General features: G+C 36.7%; 1 protein-coding gene across 6 annotated transcripts in view; it reads left to right on the top strand.

The window, feature by feature from the left end:
- Positions 1-19,099, top strand: part of DMD (dystrophin) — a 2,246,075-nt gene that overhangs the window by 830,692 nt on the left and 1,396,284 nt on the right. For all 6 annotated transcript variants that reach the window (XM_055393453.2, XM_055393450.2, XM_055393451.2 and 3 more), the window contains 2 exons: positions 2,716-2,850; positions 4,453-4,602. In XM_055393453.2, coding sequence (XP_055249428.2) covers positions 2,716-2,850; positions 4,453-4,602 — 285 coding nt within the window. The remainder of the gene's footprint in view (positions 1-2,715; positions 2,851-4,452; positions 4,603-19,099) is intronic.

Genomic DNA, 19,099 nt, shown 5'->3' with positions numbered 1-19,099 from the left:
TTAAATACTGTTTCTAGAGGAGCTTGGTGGGCTACAGTCCATGGGCTCCCAGAGTCGGACACAAGTGAAGCAAGTTAGCACACACGCATCATTTTAATATGACCGAAGCAGGTTGTGGGAAGGGATTACCAAATCAGCTCCATTTACCATTTTTAATGGAAGTCTCTTTTTTCTCTTGTACTTTCTTCAAAGCCACTTTGAATTTGGTGATTTCAAAGTAATGTTAAGTTCCAAACTTTTAAGCTTAACAATTATTCTAAGTGGCTTTTAGCTCCAATTCAGGCTGCAAGACTATATTTTATTTTGCAGAGGTGACCTGTAAAGTCAGTACATTCAGCTTCTCCAGCTGTGTCCTTCAGATGCATTCAGGACACAAGAGGCCATCTATTCTGATGTTTAAATCAGCAAGGTAGTTCATTACCTCAATCTGCAACAAAATTAATAAGACACATTACTGGTCGCATCTCCTTATCTTCAAAGCTCTAAAGTACACTTGGGTATTTAAGGGGATATTTATATTTTCCCACTGGGATATTTGCCCAAAAGGAAGACAGCCTATAGTACAGCAGGAGCTGGAAGTGACCCAGATTTAAGATTTCTATCACTTTTTAAAGCAAAATACTTAATTTCACTTTTCCGTGATAAACTGTACATGAATGACCAGGCAAGAATTGGTAGGCTGACAAAGCAGGTTAGACTGATCCTTTTCATCAGTTTCAGAGAGACAGTGTTCTCCATCATTTGCAAGGGCTGTGAGAAAAAGTGAAAATATGGGAACTCTGATAGAACTTTTAGTTTCTCTTAGGATAAAATGTTTTTCCTATGCTTTATTTTTGGTGATGGCAAAGGGGTAGCAGGGCAGGTGGTAGTGATTGTGGTGGTAGATTTATACATTTGCCCAGTATTTACAATATCAAGGCTAATGGAAAATGATTGTTAAAATACTCTTTTTCTCTAATGCACCTTCCTACTTTTTACCAGCAGATATAACCTTAATCCAGAAAATGGTCTTTATTATTTATCTGCTTTAAAAGAGTTTTATCATACACATGTGGATGCCTCAACAATATACTACTCAAATTTGCTTGTTTTGAGGGTTGTAGAAAGAGGTAACCTGTAATATATTGTTTACTAGGGCTTACTCTTTTTGCCCAACATTTTGTGTCTAGGCCTCATCCATAAGGTTCTCCTTGAAGTTTTCATTTTCACTTCTATATTCTCTGTATAAGTATGATACGTTATATGTGTACATTCTTTTGTCACTGGGCATTAAGGCTCTTTTCCTTATTTTTAAATTTTGTTTATTGCAAAAAGTACTGAAGTGGGTGTTCTTGTAACTGTCTTTGTTTTCCATGCAAACCGGTTTCTCTGAATATATGTATCAAAAAGTGAAGTTGTTGAGTTGCTACGTATATGAATATTTACCTTATGGGGAATGAAAAATTGTTTTCCAAAATGGCCATTCTACTATACACACCCACCAGCAATACATCCAAATTTGTGTTAATATTCTCTCACAATTTAAATGGTCAAATTAAGCATTTGTGTTAATCAAAATAGTAAATATTTCGTTGTAATACTGATATATACAGTCTCCTGGTTACTAATGAGTCTGAACATATTTGTAAATATTTATCATACACATGTATCTTTTTCTTTCAAATACTGGTTTAGGATTTTATTTCATATTTATATTAGGTTATTTGTTCATCTTTTAACTGACTTGGTGTTCCTTTTGTATTCTTACTTATATATTACTAATTTTGCAGTTGTTTTCTTCAAGTCGAGACTGTTTTTCAATGTTTTCCTTGTGTCTTGATGAATAGAAAGTTTTAATTCTAATGTTATTAAGTTTATCTATTTCTCATGGTCAACTTTTCAAAAAAATGTCACAGATAAACTTCCCCATCACAAGGTCAAAATATATATTTTCTGGTAGCAGTCTTAAAATTTTGCTTTTTCATATATGACTCTTTTTGAATATTAATTTTTTTACTGTATATCAAGAGTCTTTTAAAAATACTCATATCCTTGAGATGGATTGCATTCATATTTCTACTAATATACCATTAGGAAATAATTTGAAATAGGGGTGGTCGTGATGGACCATTCATGATGATGGTCACCACGTATATATAATAGCAAACAAAACTAAAAGTAGTCTACCTTTACAGTAAGTGCTGATTTTTAAGGAAACCAAACTATAGCCACTTAAGTAAAACATTGCATTTTTATTTAGACTGTATCTTCTTAGTAATATGGAAAAAATTATAACATATAATGTTAAAAAAAGACACTATAGTTAAATCTGTACTTTTAACTATCTAGGTGTTTATATATGACAAAATTTAGAGGAGGTCAGAGAAAAGTGTTAGTAGCTGATGTGTTGTGATGTTAGGTTTATATGTGCAATTTTATGCATGCTCCTATTTTTGTATTTCCCAGTCTGTAATGTTGATGATTTTTTTATTTAAAAAAGTAAATCACTGAATCTTGAATTTATTCATGTAATAAAATTTTTCCTTAATGATTTGTAATTACAAATGTATTAGATGCTCAAAATGACTAGCTGCATTTTCAATGATCTACTGCAAAAGAGAGATGAAAGGTGTAAAATATGTTTTATTTTTAGAAGTTTTAAAAATGGAAATACCAGAGTCACACCTTCACTTTGCTATCAAAATATTTCATCCATGATATTTGTTTCTTTCACAGGAAGTTTGGGCATGTTGGCATGAGTTATTGTCATACTTGGAAAAGGCAAATAAGTGGCTAAATGAAGTAGAATTGAAACTTAAGACTACTGAAAATATTCCTGGTGGAGCTGAGGAAATCTCCGAGGTGCTCAATGTAAGTAGTGAATTAATATAATTATGATAATTGATATGCATTATTGAAAGATATCAAGAACCAAATAGGAAGTAAACTCAAAGAAAACCACACAAAGATTAGAGTTGCTATGCCTTCCCCAGCCCTAGCACTTGGGATGAAACCTTTGATTCCACTATGAACCTTCCACTCTAAAGGTTTTAAAGAGGATTTAAATAACCTCTTACAAAGGACATTTGCCTTTTGCTATATCACTAAGTTCTATGTTGACATTTTGTTTTACCTATTTAAATCTACTCAGACCTGCAGATACAGTTTGAATGCACAATATTGCTCCATTGGAATAGAGCTAAATAGAATGATAATGTAAAACATTATTTCTAATTTAACAGCTACCATCACTGAATTGGAGCATATTTTTATATTATTTAAAAATCATAAATTTATAACTTTCAGAATGTTTCAAGGTATGAAATAGGCATGCTTTGTTATTGGAAATATATCGTTAAAATGTTCATACCTTTTAGTTACATATAGAATTTTAGTACATTCTCAGATTTTCCTTTGGAGAGCTTTAAGAAGTAAAATTTAAAGGAGTTTGCATGTATAGACTTTGACTTATGTGAATTTCTGACAGTCATTCATGTCCTATCCATTTTATTGTGCTTTTGGATAATCCTTTATATGTAATGAATATATAGTTTTAGTCTATTAATACATACTGTGTATAGAGACATTTGTAGTGCAACCCCTTTGTAAACCCTCTAAAACAAGGTACATAAATTAATCAAAATGTTAAGAAAATCTAAAATGTTTTTGACTGAATAGAATTGGAATCCTGTACATTGCAGCATAAACCTGGGCATGATTATATCCAGTTTCATTTTCTCAAAAGAATTGTAAAACTTTGAGGTATCAAAGAACAATGAGACAGGCCCAGGTCTCAAACAGACTATAAACAGACTTTGTCCCTGTCTTATTCAGAGATGTTCAATGACCAAACATTCATTGTGAAGCATCTTCCAAAAAAAATGAGACAAAATTGCAAACTTACACATTAGTAAATTAATCACGGCCAGAACAAAGGATGTGCTCATGCACTTATCATACTAAATCAACAGATAGAAGCACCTCATCCTTGTTATTGCCTCCCAGTCCAAAGATGGCTACTTTAACTCTAAGCCACGTATGTGAAAAAGTGTGACGGGTAAAGGGATTGCTTCAAAAGATACTGTGATATTTTTTAGTGTGGGAAGGGAAACTCTTCTCTTGAATGTCTGCATTGTCAGAATCATGTCACTTGGCCATCACTAACTGTGAGAGAAGTTGGGAAATTGAGTGTCTTATCCTCCAGGTTTTAGAGTAGAGTTTCAGAGAAGAAGGTGGACATGAATCACTTCTTATGTACCCCATTCCGTAGTACTGCCCCAAGCCCGTGAAAAGTCTCATGGAGCAGCATCATAGTTTTAAAGTAACAGTGGTCTTTCAGGTTTGTTATCCCAGTTGAATATTGGTTTAGGTTGCTTATAACTTAATTACATGTAAATCAGAAGATACTGAGCATTTTGGATTAATTCAGTGGATTTAGAAAAAGATGTAGTAATTATTGCAAATTTATTTCAGTCACTTGAAAATTTAATGCAACATTCAGAGGATAACCCGAATCAGATTCGCATATTGGCACAGACCCTAACAGATGGCGGAGTCATGGATGAACTGATCAATGAAGAACTCGAGACATTTAATTCTCGTTGGAGAGAACTACATGAAGAGGTATGGTGGGCGAAGTGAAAAAAATCTCTAAATTAATTTGCATAAATGTCTCGCAAATACCTTTATGCCTCAGGCAAAATGAGGAATACTTTAAATATTAGTTCAGCTTGCAGGTTGTAGAAACTTTTAAGTGCTAGACATGACTGAAATAGTTACGTGTGTTATATCAATTTATCTTACATAAATTTATAAACTTGGATTTTATAAACTATGGATTTTAATAGGAATCCTGAAAGAGACCAAGTAAAGTAACATGCTCAGATCTTCAAACGAATAAATAGTTAATCTAGTGTTCAAAATCAGATCTTATCTGACCACAGTTCTTTTACCCTCTGCAAGATTAACCAATATGTGTAGGCATCATCACCCATCTCTTTCTCTCTTGCTCTTCAAACATGTGCACACGTGTTTGTTATGTCCACATGTAATTTGTTAATAATACAGGTTATTTTATTAGTACCCAAGATACTGGATATTGTTTATTCTTCCCAAATAATATGAGTTTTTATTTGTATATAACAGAAGGCTTTTCATATTTAAAATTAATGCACATGGTATGAGTTTTTCCAAATCAAAATTGAAAAAAATAATAATGTACTTCTTTGAATCAAACAATGTTTTGCATACACTCTCCTAAACCAGGAATGGATTATTTGTCAAGAAGGAAAAAACACCTCATAATGAGGTTTAGTTTCATATCCAATTGCTAAGTGTATTGATAATATGTGAGACACTGTATGAAGGTTTGATAATAAGAGAAAGTTCCTCTGTTTCACTACTTATAGACATTGATTAATCAAAAGTGTATTGATTTTTTAGTGTGTTCTAAGATATAAAAACAAAAGAATATCCTTGCTAAGTCACTTCAGTCGTGTCCGACTCTGTGTGACCCCATAGACGGAAGCCCACCAGGCTCCCCTGTCCCTGGGATTCTCCAGGCAAGAACACTGGAGTGGGTTGCCATTTCCTTCTCCAATGTGTGAAAGTGAAAAGTGAAAGTGAAGTCGCTCAGTCATGTCCGACCCTCAGCGACCCCACGGACTGCAGCCTACCAGCCTCCTCCATCCATGGGATTTTCTAGGCAATAGTACTGGAGTGGCTTGCCATTGCCTTCTCCGAAAGAATATCCTTATAGGATGCAAAATGTTGCATTAAAAGTGATTACAGAGGATTAGAGAAGGCAATGGCAAGCCACTCCAGTACTATTGCCTAGAAAATCCCATGGATGGAGGAGGCTGGTAGGCTGCAGTCCGTGGGGTCGCTGAGGGTCGGACATGACTGAGCGACTTCACTTTCACTTTTCACTTTCACACATTGGAGAAGGAAATGGCAACCCACTCCAGTGTTCTTGCCTGGAGAATCCCAGGGACAGGGGAGCCTGGTGGGCTTCCGTCTATGGGGTCACACAGAGTCGGACACGACTGAAGTGACTCAGCAGCAGCAGCAGCAGCAGAGGACATAGAAAGGGACGCAGATATATGTGGGTCAGCATTGAAAGGTATTTGGGGTAGCTTTCCTAGAGAAGATTGGTTGTAAACTACATTTTCTAATTAGAGTAGGAGACAGCCAAATAGGCAGTTGTAGGAGGGCACTTACAGACAGGTGGCCACCAGCACATACGTAAAATTGGAAATATTTGGTTGTACTAGAACATACAATGCAAATGGGGGTGTGGCTGAAGGTGAGCCTGAACAAGCAGGCATCAGTGAAATTGCTCAGGGAGATCTATGTTTCCCAAAAAGTCTGGTCTACAACCACGCACTTAACCATGCCCTGAGGAAACCACTGAAGGGTTTAATATACGAGAGGGAAGGAGAAGAGAGGTGCCATCCTCATATTACGTTACTTCGAGAGTGGAGTGGAGGTTGAGAGATAGAGACTGTAGGCAGAGAGACCAAGTAAGAAGTGATGTTTTAGCTCAGTTGAAGGCAAGGCCGATGGTGACAGGTAGAAAGAAAATGCAAAATCCAGGAAAGTATCTAGGTTTCTTCTGATTTAGGTGATGGATTATCTGGTGTTTTTTAGAAGCAACTTTGAGAAAGTAAGGGAAAAAAACTAGTTTGAAAGTGAAAGATCATATGTCATTCTTTTGCCCCCATTGAGCCAAGTATGCATGCTTTGGTTTGATATTAACAAGAAGCAAACCCTGAGTTGAGACCTTAGGTGCTGGTAGTTTATTTGGGAGGTGAGACCAAGAAAGGCAAATGAGCACATGGGGAGAATGGAGAATGAAAGTTTAGAAGGCTGATATAGGATGCTTTTATGAGTGAGTTTCCACTGTGAGTTACTGGGCTCAGTCCCACTGGGAGCTTTAAAGAAATCATGTAGCACTCCAGTGTCACAGAGCACACTTAGAATTGTCCACGGGGCTAATGGAAACTGGAACATTTATTCACCCATTTTCCTCCCTTTGTGTTGGAGGGTTGGATGCATAAAATCCCAGTACTTTTGGGCTGCCTAGAGCCATAAAATTGAGAAATGCAGGAGTTTAAGGTGGGAAACTAGCAGTGTGTGCACATACTGGTCACCAAAGCTTCCAGTGAACTCAGAGATCTGAGGTTAGCGTGTTATGTGGCAGAACAGCAACAAAATCTGTTGCAGTACTTATGGAGTACCCAGGTGGGGATTTTCCCTAATCCTGTAAAAGAGAGATGCACAGTACTGAAGTTAAAGAGAGTGATTCAAACAAGTTATAAAGATGGGGAATTTTTCAGGCTACACACTGATTAAAACTATAGAGTTCAGGAGATCACCCCAGATAAGCCAAGATTAAAAACAAACAAACAAAAAAGCAGAATTTTGAGGTTACATCCCACATCAAATTTTCAGCTGAGGAAACAGTGTTTACAAAGAAAAAAGAAGAAATGATCAGAGTTAAGAGGATACACAAGTTAAAACCGGGGTGTCTCATGTGTTTGTCAGCCATTTGTATGTCTTCTTTGGAGAAATGTCTATTTAGGTCTCCTGCCCATTTTTTGATTGCATAGTTTGTTTTCTGATTTTGAGCTTCATGAGATGTCTATATGTTTTAGAGATCAAACTTTTATCATTTGTTTCATTTTCGAATGTTTTCTACCATTCTGAGGGTTTTCTTTTTGTCTTGTTTATGGTTTCCCTTGATGTACCATAGCTTTTAAATTTAATTAGGTTTCATTTGTTAATATTTATTTTATTCTCATTACTCTAGGGATAGCTCAAAAAGATTCTGCAGCAATTTATGTCAAAGTGTTTACCTATTTTTTCTTGAAGCATTTTATAGTGTTTGGCCTTACATTCAGGTCTTTAATCCATTTTGAGTTAATTTTTGTGTGTGGTATTAGGGAGTATTCTCTGAATCTTTAAAAGCCGTAATTTTCCTCTTTTTTTTTTTTTTGACTAAAGAAAGGCAGGTTTTTTTTTTTTTCTGTTAATAAACAAAGAGCTCTTTCATTTGAGGATGAGCCTTAGCCCATTTTCTTCTCAATTAAAATGCCTATGTCAGAGTTCTGTGGTGGTTTTTTTTATTGCCTACCTAATGTTTCGTAGAACTGCAATTATGCAGAGCAAAGGTAATATTCAGTTGCCTGTTAAATCAATCAAACAGCCAGAGTTTTTATTGCCTATGAATATTTAAAAGAGATATGCTAGATCCTATTCCTAATTTCAGAGTGTGACTTTGCATTCAAATAAGTAATAAATTATCTCCATTCCTTGAAAAGGCATCTTTCACTCTTCATAATCATATGGCACTATATTTTCTACTCACAGTAATGATTTAAGAAATGGTTAGCAAACCAAGAGACAGTTCCAAAAATGGTACCAAGTAATCCAATTTTTCCCACTTATTACAGAGTAACCAAGTTACAGAAGATGTGTTATCAATATAACAAAAGGTATTATATGATAATAGCAGTAGTAGTATAATTGTTACAAAGGCTCAGGCACTGCTCCAAGTGTCTGACATGCATTTTCTCACATGTTATCTCAACAACCTATGTTATAAAGTCTTCTCCATTCACATTTTATAGAAATGGAAAGGGTATCAAAGACTACAACACTATTATGCTTTGACCCAACTCTCTACTCTTGGAGCCTGGACACATGACCAGTTGACCATACTACCTTCAATCTCAATGACCTTTTCCTTGTATTAAAAATAAAAGCTGCTTGGTGAGAAGTAAATATTGCAAATAACCGGTTTCCTAATTTATTAGTAAATCTTACAGTATGAGTTTAAAAATATTAGGGATGATTAATTTAAAAATATTTTAGAGTATTAAATATTAAAAGCAAACATTTCAGAAGTCCAAAGCCTTCACAAGTTTTATTGATTAGTTATTATTTCATCTTTCTTATATATTGTTAACATCTCCATTTCTAATCTTCTCAAGTCATCTATAAGTTTTTTCACCTATCATTAAATAGCAGACACTAAAAGACAAGAAGCAAAATCTGAATTGGTTGTTTGTGCTTTAGTAGTAATGCTGAAGATAGGCAGCCTGAGGGTTTCATTAATTGCTCTGGTAATTATGACTTTGAATTGGTCACTCAGTGTCACATCTTCCTTAGCAGAAATAGAGAAGAATAGACAAATATTGATTGAAGGAAAACTATAAAGTGACCCAGGGGAGTAAGTGACTCTATATTAGTCATGAGGTCAAAATTATTATTGGAAAGCCATTTGTCTAATAAAAGAATGTGCTTTATGATTTTGTCAATATGTTTACTTCTTAGAAAATATCAATGTATAATAATATAAATAGTAAAAGTCATCATTTTTTGAGGGCATGTTTGTGTCAGTCCTTGTAGTTATGAATGGTATTAAACTTAATCCCCACATTAATTTTATGAGGTAGATTTGATTAACTCCACATGCATTGAGAAAAGACTGACTTCCATTCCCAAGGATGAGATAGATTCAGTTTTCTAAAATGCCCTGTGCAAAACATCAAGATGCTGGGAAATTTCCAGTAACTATACTTTTAAATGTTTTCTCTCTTGCTGGGAAGTATAAGTAAACCTTTAAAGGCCAGGATGAAAAAATAAGAAAATCAGATGAAACTAGTCCTAGTAGTACAACTTTGAGCACTGACCCTTGCATTGCCTCAGTGCTGAGAGCTAAAACTAGACACCCAGATTTTGGTCAAGTTAAGCCATTTGATACAGTAGAAATCAGAGCCTCAGGCTCAAGCAAATGGGGGGGGAGGTGAACAGAGATTCTATGTAAAACTAAGGTTATATCTTCAGTAAAATGAGGGATAGTGGCATTCTGTCTGCAAAAGATCCCAATATAAAAATATGACTGTTTCTACCCCCACTCTAAGTATAAAATTAATTGTAAGAATAATTATAAATCGTCTCATCTGAAAATGTGTAACCATATTCCTGTTCTTGTGAAGATCACTTATTTGAATGTTTATTACCAGTAACATTCAACATATCTCCAGGCAAGAGATTTAGTTAAAGTTGCTGCAGGTTTGGACCTAACAGAAGCAGAAAATATTAAGAAGAGGTGGCAAGAATACACAGAAGAACTATACAAAAATGATCTTGATGACTCAGATAACCATGATGCTATGCTCACTCACCTAGAGCCAGATGTTCTGGAGTGCGAAGTCAAGTGGGCCTTAGAAAACATCACTATGAACAAAGCTAGTGGAAGTGATAGAATTCCAGCTGAGCTATTTCAAATCCTGAAAGATGATGCCGTTAAAGTGCTGCACTCAGTATGCCAGCAAATTTGGAAAACTCAGCACTGGCCACAGGACTGGAAAAGGTCAGTTTTCATTCCAGTCCCAAAGAAACGCAACGCCAAAGAATGTTCAAACTACTGCACAATTGCATTCATCTCAAATGCTAGCAAAGTAATGATCAAAATTCTCCAAGCTAGGCTTCAATAGTACATGAACTGAGAACTTCCAGTGTTCAAGCTGGATTTAGAAAAGGCAGAGGTATCAGAGGTCAAATTGCCAACATCAGTTGGATCATAGAAAAAGCAAGAGAATTCCAGAAAAACATCTATTTCTGCTTTATTGACTACCCGAAAGCCTTTGACTATGTGGAACATAGCAAACTGTGGAAAATTCTTCAAGTGATGGGAATACCAGACCATCTTACCCATCTCCTGAGAAATCTGTATGCAACAGTTAGAACCGGACATGGAACAATGGACTGCTTCCAAATTGGGAAAGCAGTACGTCCAGGCTATACATTGTCACCCTGCTTATTTAACTTATATGCAGAGTACATCATGTGAAATGCTGGGCTGGATGAAGCACAAGCTGGAGTAAAGATTGCCAGGAGAAATATCAATAACCTCAGATATGCAGATGACACCTTTATGGCAGAAGCAAAGAAGAACTAAAGAGCCTCTTGATGAAAGTGAAAGAGGAGAGTGAAAAAGCTGGACTAAAAGTCCACATTCAAAAAACTAAGATCTTGGCATCCAGTCCCATCACTTCATGGCAAATAGATGGGAAACAATGGAAGCAGTGACAGACTTTATTTGCTTGGGCTCCATAATCACTGCAGATTGTGACTGCAGTCATGAAATTAAAAGACACTTGCTCCTTGGAAGGAAAGCTATGACAAGCATTGACATCACATTAAAAAACAGAGACATTACTTTGACAACAAAGGTCTGTCTAGTCAAAGCTATTGTTTTTCCAGTAGTCCTGTATAGATGTGAGAGTTAGACTGTAAAGAAAGCTGAGCGCAGAAGAATTGATGCTTTTGAACTGTGATGTTGAAGACTCTTGAAAGTCTCTTTGACTGCAAGGAGATTAAACCAATCTCTCCTAAAGGAAATCTACTGAATATTCATCAGAAGGACTAAAGCTGAAGCTCCAATACTTTGGCCACCTGATATGAAGAATTGACTCATTTGAAAAGACCCTGATGCTGGGAAAGATTGAAGGTGGGAGGAGAAGGGGATGACAGAGAATGAGATAGTTGAACGGCATCACCGACTCAATGGACATGAGTTTGAGCAATCTCCAGGAGTTGGTGATGGACAGGGAAACCTGGTGTGCTGCAGTCCATGGGGTCACAAAGAGTCAGACACAACTGAGGGAGTGAACTGACTGAGCTGCAGGTTGGCAGCACCCTTGCACTCAGTTCAGTCTCTTAGTCATGTCCGACTCTTTGCGACCCTCACACTAGTGAGAGGCAGATGAAAATTCTTAGAAAGAAATGTGCCTTAGTAGTCTCACATATGAAATTTTGTGAAATTTGAGCTCACGATGAGCTCCAAGCAGAAGAAAACAAGTCACCATGAAGCAAAGTAATCACAACACAACACAAAGTGAATTTAGGCCACCTCCTATACAATTTCAGGTATTAGAAGTGCCAAATGATTAGTATAAAATAAGTAGGTGAAATATTAAATAAACAAATGATAGAATTGAATGAAGAAATAAGACACTAAAAATTGATATGAAAGATTTTGAAAAAGATAAAAATATAAGTCCTAAAATTAAAATTATCGTTCTTGAAATTAGAAGAATAATGGCTGTGTTTAATGTATGTGAAACAGTTGGAAAAAATGAGTTATGAGGAAATTGAAACATAGAGAATATGGTATCAAAACCTAAAGAGGTAGACAGTATGAACAGGAAGGCAAAATATGTATCGGGAAAAAGTGATGAATGTCTAACTTTTGTCTAATGGGCAACTGAAGACAAGAATAAAGAAGATGGGTTGGGAGGCATAGGTGAAGGATCCTGAAGAATAGAGCTTCCCTGGGGGCACTCATGGTGAAGAACCCACCTGCCAATGCAGGAGAGGTAAGAGACACGCGTTCGATCCCTTGGTCGGAAAGATCCCCTGGAGAAGGACATGGCAAACTACTCCAGTGTTCTTGCCTGGAAAATCCCATGGACAGAGGAGCCTGGCAGGCTACCGTCCATAGGGTCACAAAGAGTCAGACATGATTAAAGTGACTTGGCATGCATACATGCAGTGAAAAATAATTTCCAGGGCTAAGCTACTTAACCAGGAACCACAGTATATAACAGGCAATGTAAATAAATAGAAATGCACTCTTGGACATTTCACAGTGAAACTGTAGAATTCCAAAGACAAATTCACATTAGCAAGCAGAGAGGAGAGACAAATCATCTTTGAAGGAATGAAACTTAGACTGGCATTGGACTTTTTAGCTACAACAAAAGAATCAGAAAAAAATTGAAAAAAAATATTTTCAAGGTATTGAGAAGAAAGCATTGCTCTCATCCCAGAATTCTGAACCAACCACAATGGCAAGGGCAAATTAGACATTTTCAGAGAAACAGAAATTGAGATTTTACCTCAGCAGAGCCTTGCTAAAGCAAAGAAGTTCCAAAAGGAAGATCTGAGATGCCCTGATAAGAAGAGACATGAAAGAGATGATTCTCTCTTTCTGAGCACACGGCAAGAAGGAGGCCATGTGTAAGCCAGAAAGAGGGCCCACACCAGACACTGAATCTGCCTATACCTCCAATGTGGACTTCTCCGCCTCTGGAACAGTGAGAAATAAATGTATGCCATTTGAACTACCTAATCTATGGTATTTTGTTATAGAAGCCCAAGCCGAATAAGACAGGCTGAAAAATAGAAGACAAGAAAATTTTTCTGACAAAAGTGGTACAAGAAAGAAAGATGTACAGATGGCCAAGAGGCACATGAATAAAATGCTCAATTGTTAATCATCAGAGAAATGCAAATCAAAAGCACAGTGAAATATTGTCTCAGTCCTGTCAAAATTGCTGACATCAAAAAGTATACAAATAATAAACGTTGTTGAGGATGTGGAGAAAAGGGGACCCTAGTACACTGGAGGGGCTTCCCTGGTGGCTCAGTGGTAAGGAATCTGCCTGCCAGCGCAGCAGAAGTGGATTTGATCCCTGAGTTGGTAAGATCCGTTGAGGAGGAAATGGCTTCCCACTCCAGTATTCTTGCCTGGAAAAGCCCATGGGCAGAGGAGGCTGGTGGGCTACAGTCCATGGGATCACAAGTGTCGGACATGACTTAGCAACTAAACAACAACAGTACACTGTAGATGGGTTTGTAAATTGATATAGTCACTGTGTAAAGCGTATGAGGTTCCTAAAAAGAAAACAAAAAACAAAATAAAACTACCATATGATCTGGCAGTTCCAATACTGGTTCTACATCTGATAAAAACCAAAAGGATATAAACTTGAAAAGATACATGCACCCCAGTCATCATTAGCATTTTTTACAGTAACCAAGGTTTGGAAGCAACCTGAATGTCCATCAACAGATGAATGGATACAAATGATGTGGCACACACACACACACAAAGGAATATTACTCATCCAGAAAAATGAATGGAATTCTGCCATTTACACCCATGTGGATGGACTTAAGAGTATTATACTTAGTGAAATACCTAGGGCATAGAAAAACTAATACTCTATGTTATTACTCATATGTGGAATCTAAAACAGAAATGAACAAATTTATATCACACCATAGAAACAGACTCATAGGTATAGGGAGAAAACTAGTGTTTACCAGTGAGGAGAGGGAAGGGGAAAGGGTGATTTAAGGGTATAGGTTTAAGAGATATAAGCCACTATGTATAAAATAAGCACTATATAGTAGAGCACAGAAAAATATAGCCATTATTTTATAATAACTTTAAATACAATATAATCTATAAAAATATTTAGTCACTGTGTTGTATACTTGAAGCTAATATAATGTGAATCAGCTATACTTCAATTTTAAAAATTGACACAAATGGTACTAGAAGCTAAAGTGAAAGTGAAGTTGCTCAGTCATGTCCGACTCTTTGCGACCCCATGGACTGTAGCCTACCAGGCTCCTCCGTCCATGGGATTTCCTAGGCAAGAGTACTGGAGTGGGGTGCCATTGCCTTCTCCAGGGGATCTTCCCGACCCAGGTCTCAAACCCGGGTCTCCCACATTGTAGGCAGATGCTTTTACCGCCTGAGCCCCCAGGGAAGGCACTAGAAGCTAAGGCTCCTGCCAATCTGACTCATAAACATATAAGAGAATTCTGAAACAAGTTTCTCAAAACTAGACCCAGTTTAAAGGAAACATTTCTTAAGCTTCATGCTTTTTCTTTCTTCACTCATTCCTTTTGATACTTTCTGCAGCATTGTGGTTTTGAATATCCTTTACATGCTAATGATTCTCAAAATGTTATCTGTAGTACATACCTCTGCCCTAAATACTGGAACTGTATATCCACCCTTCTGTTATGTATCCGTATGGATATTTAGTGGGCAGCTAAAACTTAACATACTCAGATTCAAGCTCTTATCAGACCTACCCAACAATTTCTCCATTCCTGTTAATATCAACTCATTCTTTATATTTTTCAGGCCAGAAACTTAAAGTAATCTTGTGCTTTTGTCTGTCTTCACATTCTCTTTCCAGCAGATATGAAAGGTAGTCTTAGCAGATCTAAATGTGATCTGACAGGCAATAAGAGGTATATAAGGCACTCATATTTTTTCTTTTGAACTAGATTCTTTTTTAGACCTCTTTACAATTGGTGTGTCCTTAAGTAAAAAAAATATGTCTTGGCCTCTGTCTATACCTAAGCTTTCATCATACAGAGATGATATTAACCTTATATTCCAAGTGATTACAGAAAGCAAGTTTTTTTACATGCTGTCTCTTCACTTGTTTTACTGCTTAAGTATAAGAATAATTTTTAGCAGAAATATTAGTCCAATGAGAATTCATCTGTATATTAAATTACTGATCAGATTACTTTTATGTACTAAGATTTTTGATATGTCTAATTTTAATGAAAACTAGATAAAGTTACTGTAGGTACAGAGTAAAATGTTATAAACTTCTGAATTTTCTTTAAAGTGATACAGAATTAGGGAACTTAGATTCTGTCAAGTTTTAATATTCAACTTCCTCTTTGGCATATAAAAATACATAAAATAATTTTTGCTTCTCTTCTCCCTAAATTGTCTGTACATGAATAGCAGAACCTGAGCGACTTCACTTTCACTTTTTACTTTCACACATTGGAGAAGGAAATGGCAACCCACTCCAGTGTTCTTGCCTGGAGAATCCCAGGGGCGGGGGAGCCTGGTGGGCTGCCGTCTATGGGGTCGCACAGAGTCAGACACGACTGAAGTGACTTAGCAGCAGCAGTACTTACATAAGTAGTCTCTACCTGCTGGATCTGTTTGTACAACTTCCATTTACTCCTTCACTTATTAATTTTAGTTGTCTTGTTCAGTTGCTAGAGGGGCAACTGTGAGATTAAACTGATGTAAAAGAAAAAACAGGCAACGGTAAAAGTAAAGGCCATAAAGATAAGTTATCCTTCATGTTTGGTAAGAAGAAATGGTAATCGTGTGATGGAATGGAGACGGTAACTAATACAAGGATGGTAATGATTTTGCAATTTATAAATGTGTCAAATCAGCATCTCATACAACTTAAACTTACACCATGTTGTGTGTCAAATATATCTCAATAAAGCAGGAAACAAAGAATTAGCATGTTTCTGAAAGTGAAAAAAAATGATGTTTGATGACAGAAAAAGAGAGCGAAGGCCAGTATCTTCAGTAATAGGAGAGAACTAATTTTACCCCTTATTGACTGTCAGGACAGTGAAGGTTTAAGCTTGTTTGTCATCTGAGGAAAGATTCAATAGAGGTATGTATTTCCCGTGTAAGAAAAAGGTCTTACAGGAGAGGAGATGTAAGCGAAAATGGAAGGAAGAACTTTGGACAAAAAAAAAAGAAATGAGATAATTTAAAGATAATTTCAGGTGAAGATTAGAGAGGCTGAGAAATTTTACTCATGAAAGACTCTGTACCTGAAAGTGAGTTAACTCTTTTTTAGGATGTCTTGGGTTGGTGGCATGAAAAAATTGGAGTGAAAGAATAGAGGGTCAGTACCTTTGAGGCAGTGATAGTGGAAAGCATTTAGAATATCGCTTGTGTTGTAGAGATAAATTCAAAATAAACAGAAATGTTAGTGAAAGGTACGGTAGACTCAGTTGTTGTTGCTTAGTTGCTTAGTCCTGTCTGATTCTTTGTGAACCCATGGACTGTAGCCCGCCAGGCTCCTCTGTCCATGGGTTTTTCAGGCAAGAATACTGCCGTGGGTTGCCATTCCCTTCTCCAGGGATCTTTCTGACCCAGGGATCAAACCCGCATCTCCTCCTTGGCAGGTGGATTCTTTACCGTTGAGCCATCTGAGAAATCCCAAAGATGGTTTGTTATGGTTTAGTTGCCATTTCCTTCACCAAGTAGACTCAGTAGTAGTCAATAAAACAGTTTTCAATGGAAACATTCAGTTATATAATTTTCTCCCATAATTTCCAGCAAAATAATCATATTATTCTCAACCATATTCATGCAGTCATATGGACAGTCAATAGAAGACGGACTTTGAGTTCCATTATTTTCAGTTAATGTTTCCAGTATCTCCAGGATGTGTTAAATTATATCCTGAGACAACTAAGAGACTAGTTTTTGGACTCTTCCAATTATAATCATATTTGAAAGTCATTCATTTGATATTCATTTTGCTCTACCAGTATGTCACTGTGTCCCAGTGCATCTAATTTAAATTTCATGCTTTTTTAAAAAAAAATTTATTTCTTGGACTTACCCAGTTTCATTTGGATTCTCATTTCAACCTTATAGCTATTGGACATTTTCCCCAAATTATTGTGATCAGGATCAGCTACCTAATTTTTGGGGTCAATACAGAAGGAAATGCAGGCTCCTTGTTCAAAAATTAAGAATTTAGAGTGACAGCAGAGCATGAATCCAAGCTTGAGTCCTTATCAGCATGGAGTACAACACGGCTGCACAGGCTGCCAGCCCATGATCCCAGCCCCAATTGTCATTTTATATATTTGCTTAATTTTACACCTAAATTGCTTTTGAATTTATGCAGGAGTTACAGAACTTAGGCTCATTTCTACAGAGCATTATCGTTTAAGTTTTCATTGAAGATGATCAACAAACGATAACTGCTTTAGTATTTTGAAAGGTAGAATTTTAATCTAATTCTTTGAGTGTTAGCAGTGGATATAGTTTTTAGTATTACATTTTTCACCTTTAAAATTTTACGCTTTCTTTCCTTACTTTGGAAGAAAGGATATTGGGCATCTTGAATTTTGACTTTCCTAGTTTAAATCCTCTGTGTTGAAACTATTATCTTTATATAAAAAAGTGCACCGCAAGCAGACTGTTATGCCAAGTATCTGTGTTCAAGGTGACTTTAATTTTGAGCTGAGTGGTAGACTATACAACTTGCTCTCATAATAATTTTAATTGATTCGATAAGAGTGATTACATTTTGAAGAAAAAAACTGGCCTGTGTAACATTTACACACAGATAATAAACCCAGTAGCCCAGCTTTCTTTAAGAAAACTAGACAAGATAGTATGTTTCGTTTTTATTTTTTTAAATTGGAAAATAATTTTTCTCTTCGATCTGCTGTACCTTCTTTTGTAACATAAGAAACACGTTTATATTTGTCTCTGCCCTGACTCTTGGCACATAGCTCCTAAAATCCTTGTAAATAGGGATAGTAGCAGCATCCTTTGTTCTTTGACCTCAGTTCCTGACACAGAGCTCATAGGACCTTTGTAATTTCCTGAGTGATAGGAGCATCTGACACTAAATTCCTTGGAATTTACTGGGTAATAGGAATATCTTTTCTTCTAATGAAGTTCTTGGTGGGCTCCTGAATGGGGGCTGGTCACTAGAGAGACCAAACCAAGATTAGAAGCTTGGATATTTTGGCCGCCATAGAGGGACTGGAAATGGAGTTGATAATTGATCACACATATGGGATAAAACCTCCATTAAAAATTGTAATAGTGTGGAGTTCAGAAAGCTTCCAGGTTGGTGAACACATTAATAACACAAGGGTGACATCCTCTGCCTCCAGAGAGGCAGAAGCTTCTGTGCTGGGGACCCTTCCAGTCATCGCAGATACACCTCTTCAGATGACTGTTCATTTGAATCCTGTTTTTCTTCCAGCTTTGCATGCATGCTAAGTCACTTTAGTCATGTCTGACTCTTTGCAACCCTATGGACTGTAGCCCACCAGGCTCCTCTGTCCAAGGGATTCTCCAGGCAAGAAGACTAGAGTGGGTTGCCATTTCCTTTCCCAGGGGATCTTCCTGACCCAGGGGTTGGACCTGGATCTCTGTATTGGCAAGTGGGTTCTTTACCATCTTTGAGATGTAATTGACCCAAGGCACTATGTAAGATTAAGGCACACAGCCTAATGATTTGACCTATCTGCATTATGAAATGATAATCATAATAGGTTTAGTCAACATGCCATCATCTCGTATAGATACAGAATTAAAGAAACCAAAAAATTTCCTTGTGATGAGAATTCTTAGGCTTAATTCTCTTAACTTTCATGTATAGCATAAAATAGTGCTAACTGGACTGCAAGGAGGTCTAACCAGTTCATACTAAAGGGGATCAGTCCTGGGTGTTCATTGGAAGGACTGATGCTAAAGCTGAAACTCCAATACTTTGGC

Source organism: Moschus berezovskii, chromosome X (genome assembly GCF_049115385.1).
Source record: "Moschus berezovskii isolate FMDL1 chromosome X, NW_MosBer_1.0, whole genome shotgun sequence".
Lineage (NCBI taxonomy): Eukaryota > Metazoa > Chordata > Mammalia > Artiodactyla > Moschidae > Moschus > Moschus berezovskii.
Note: the sequence above shows the minus strand (reverse complement) of the source record. Positions and strands in the feature narration are given on the sequence as shown.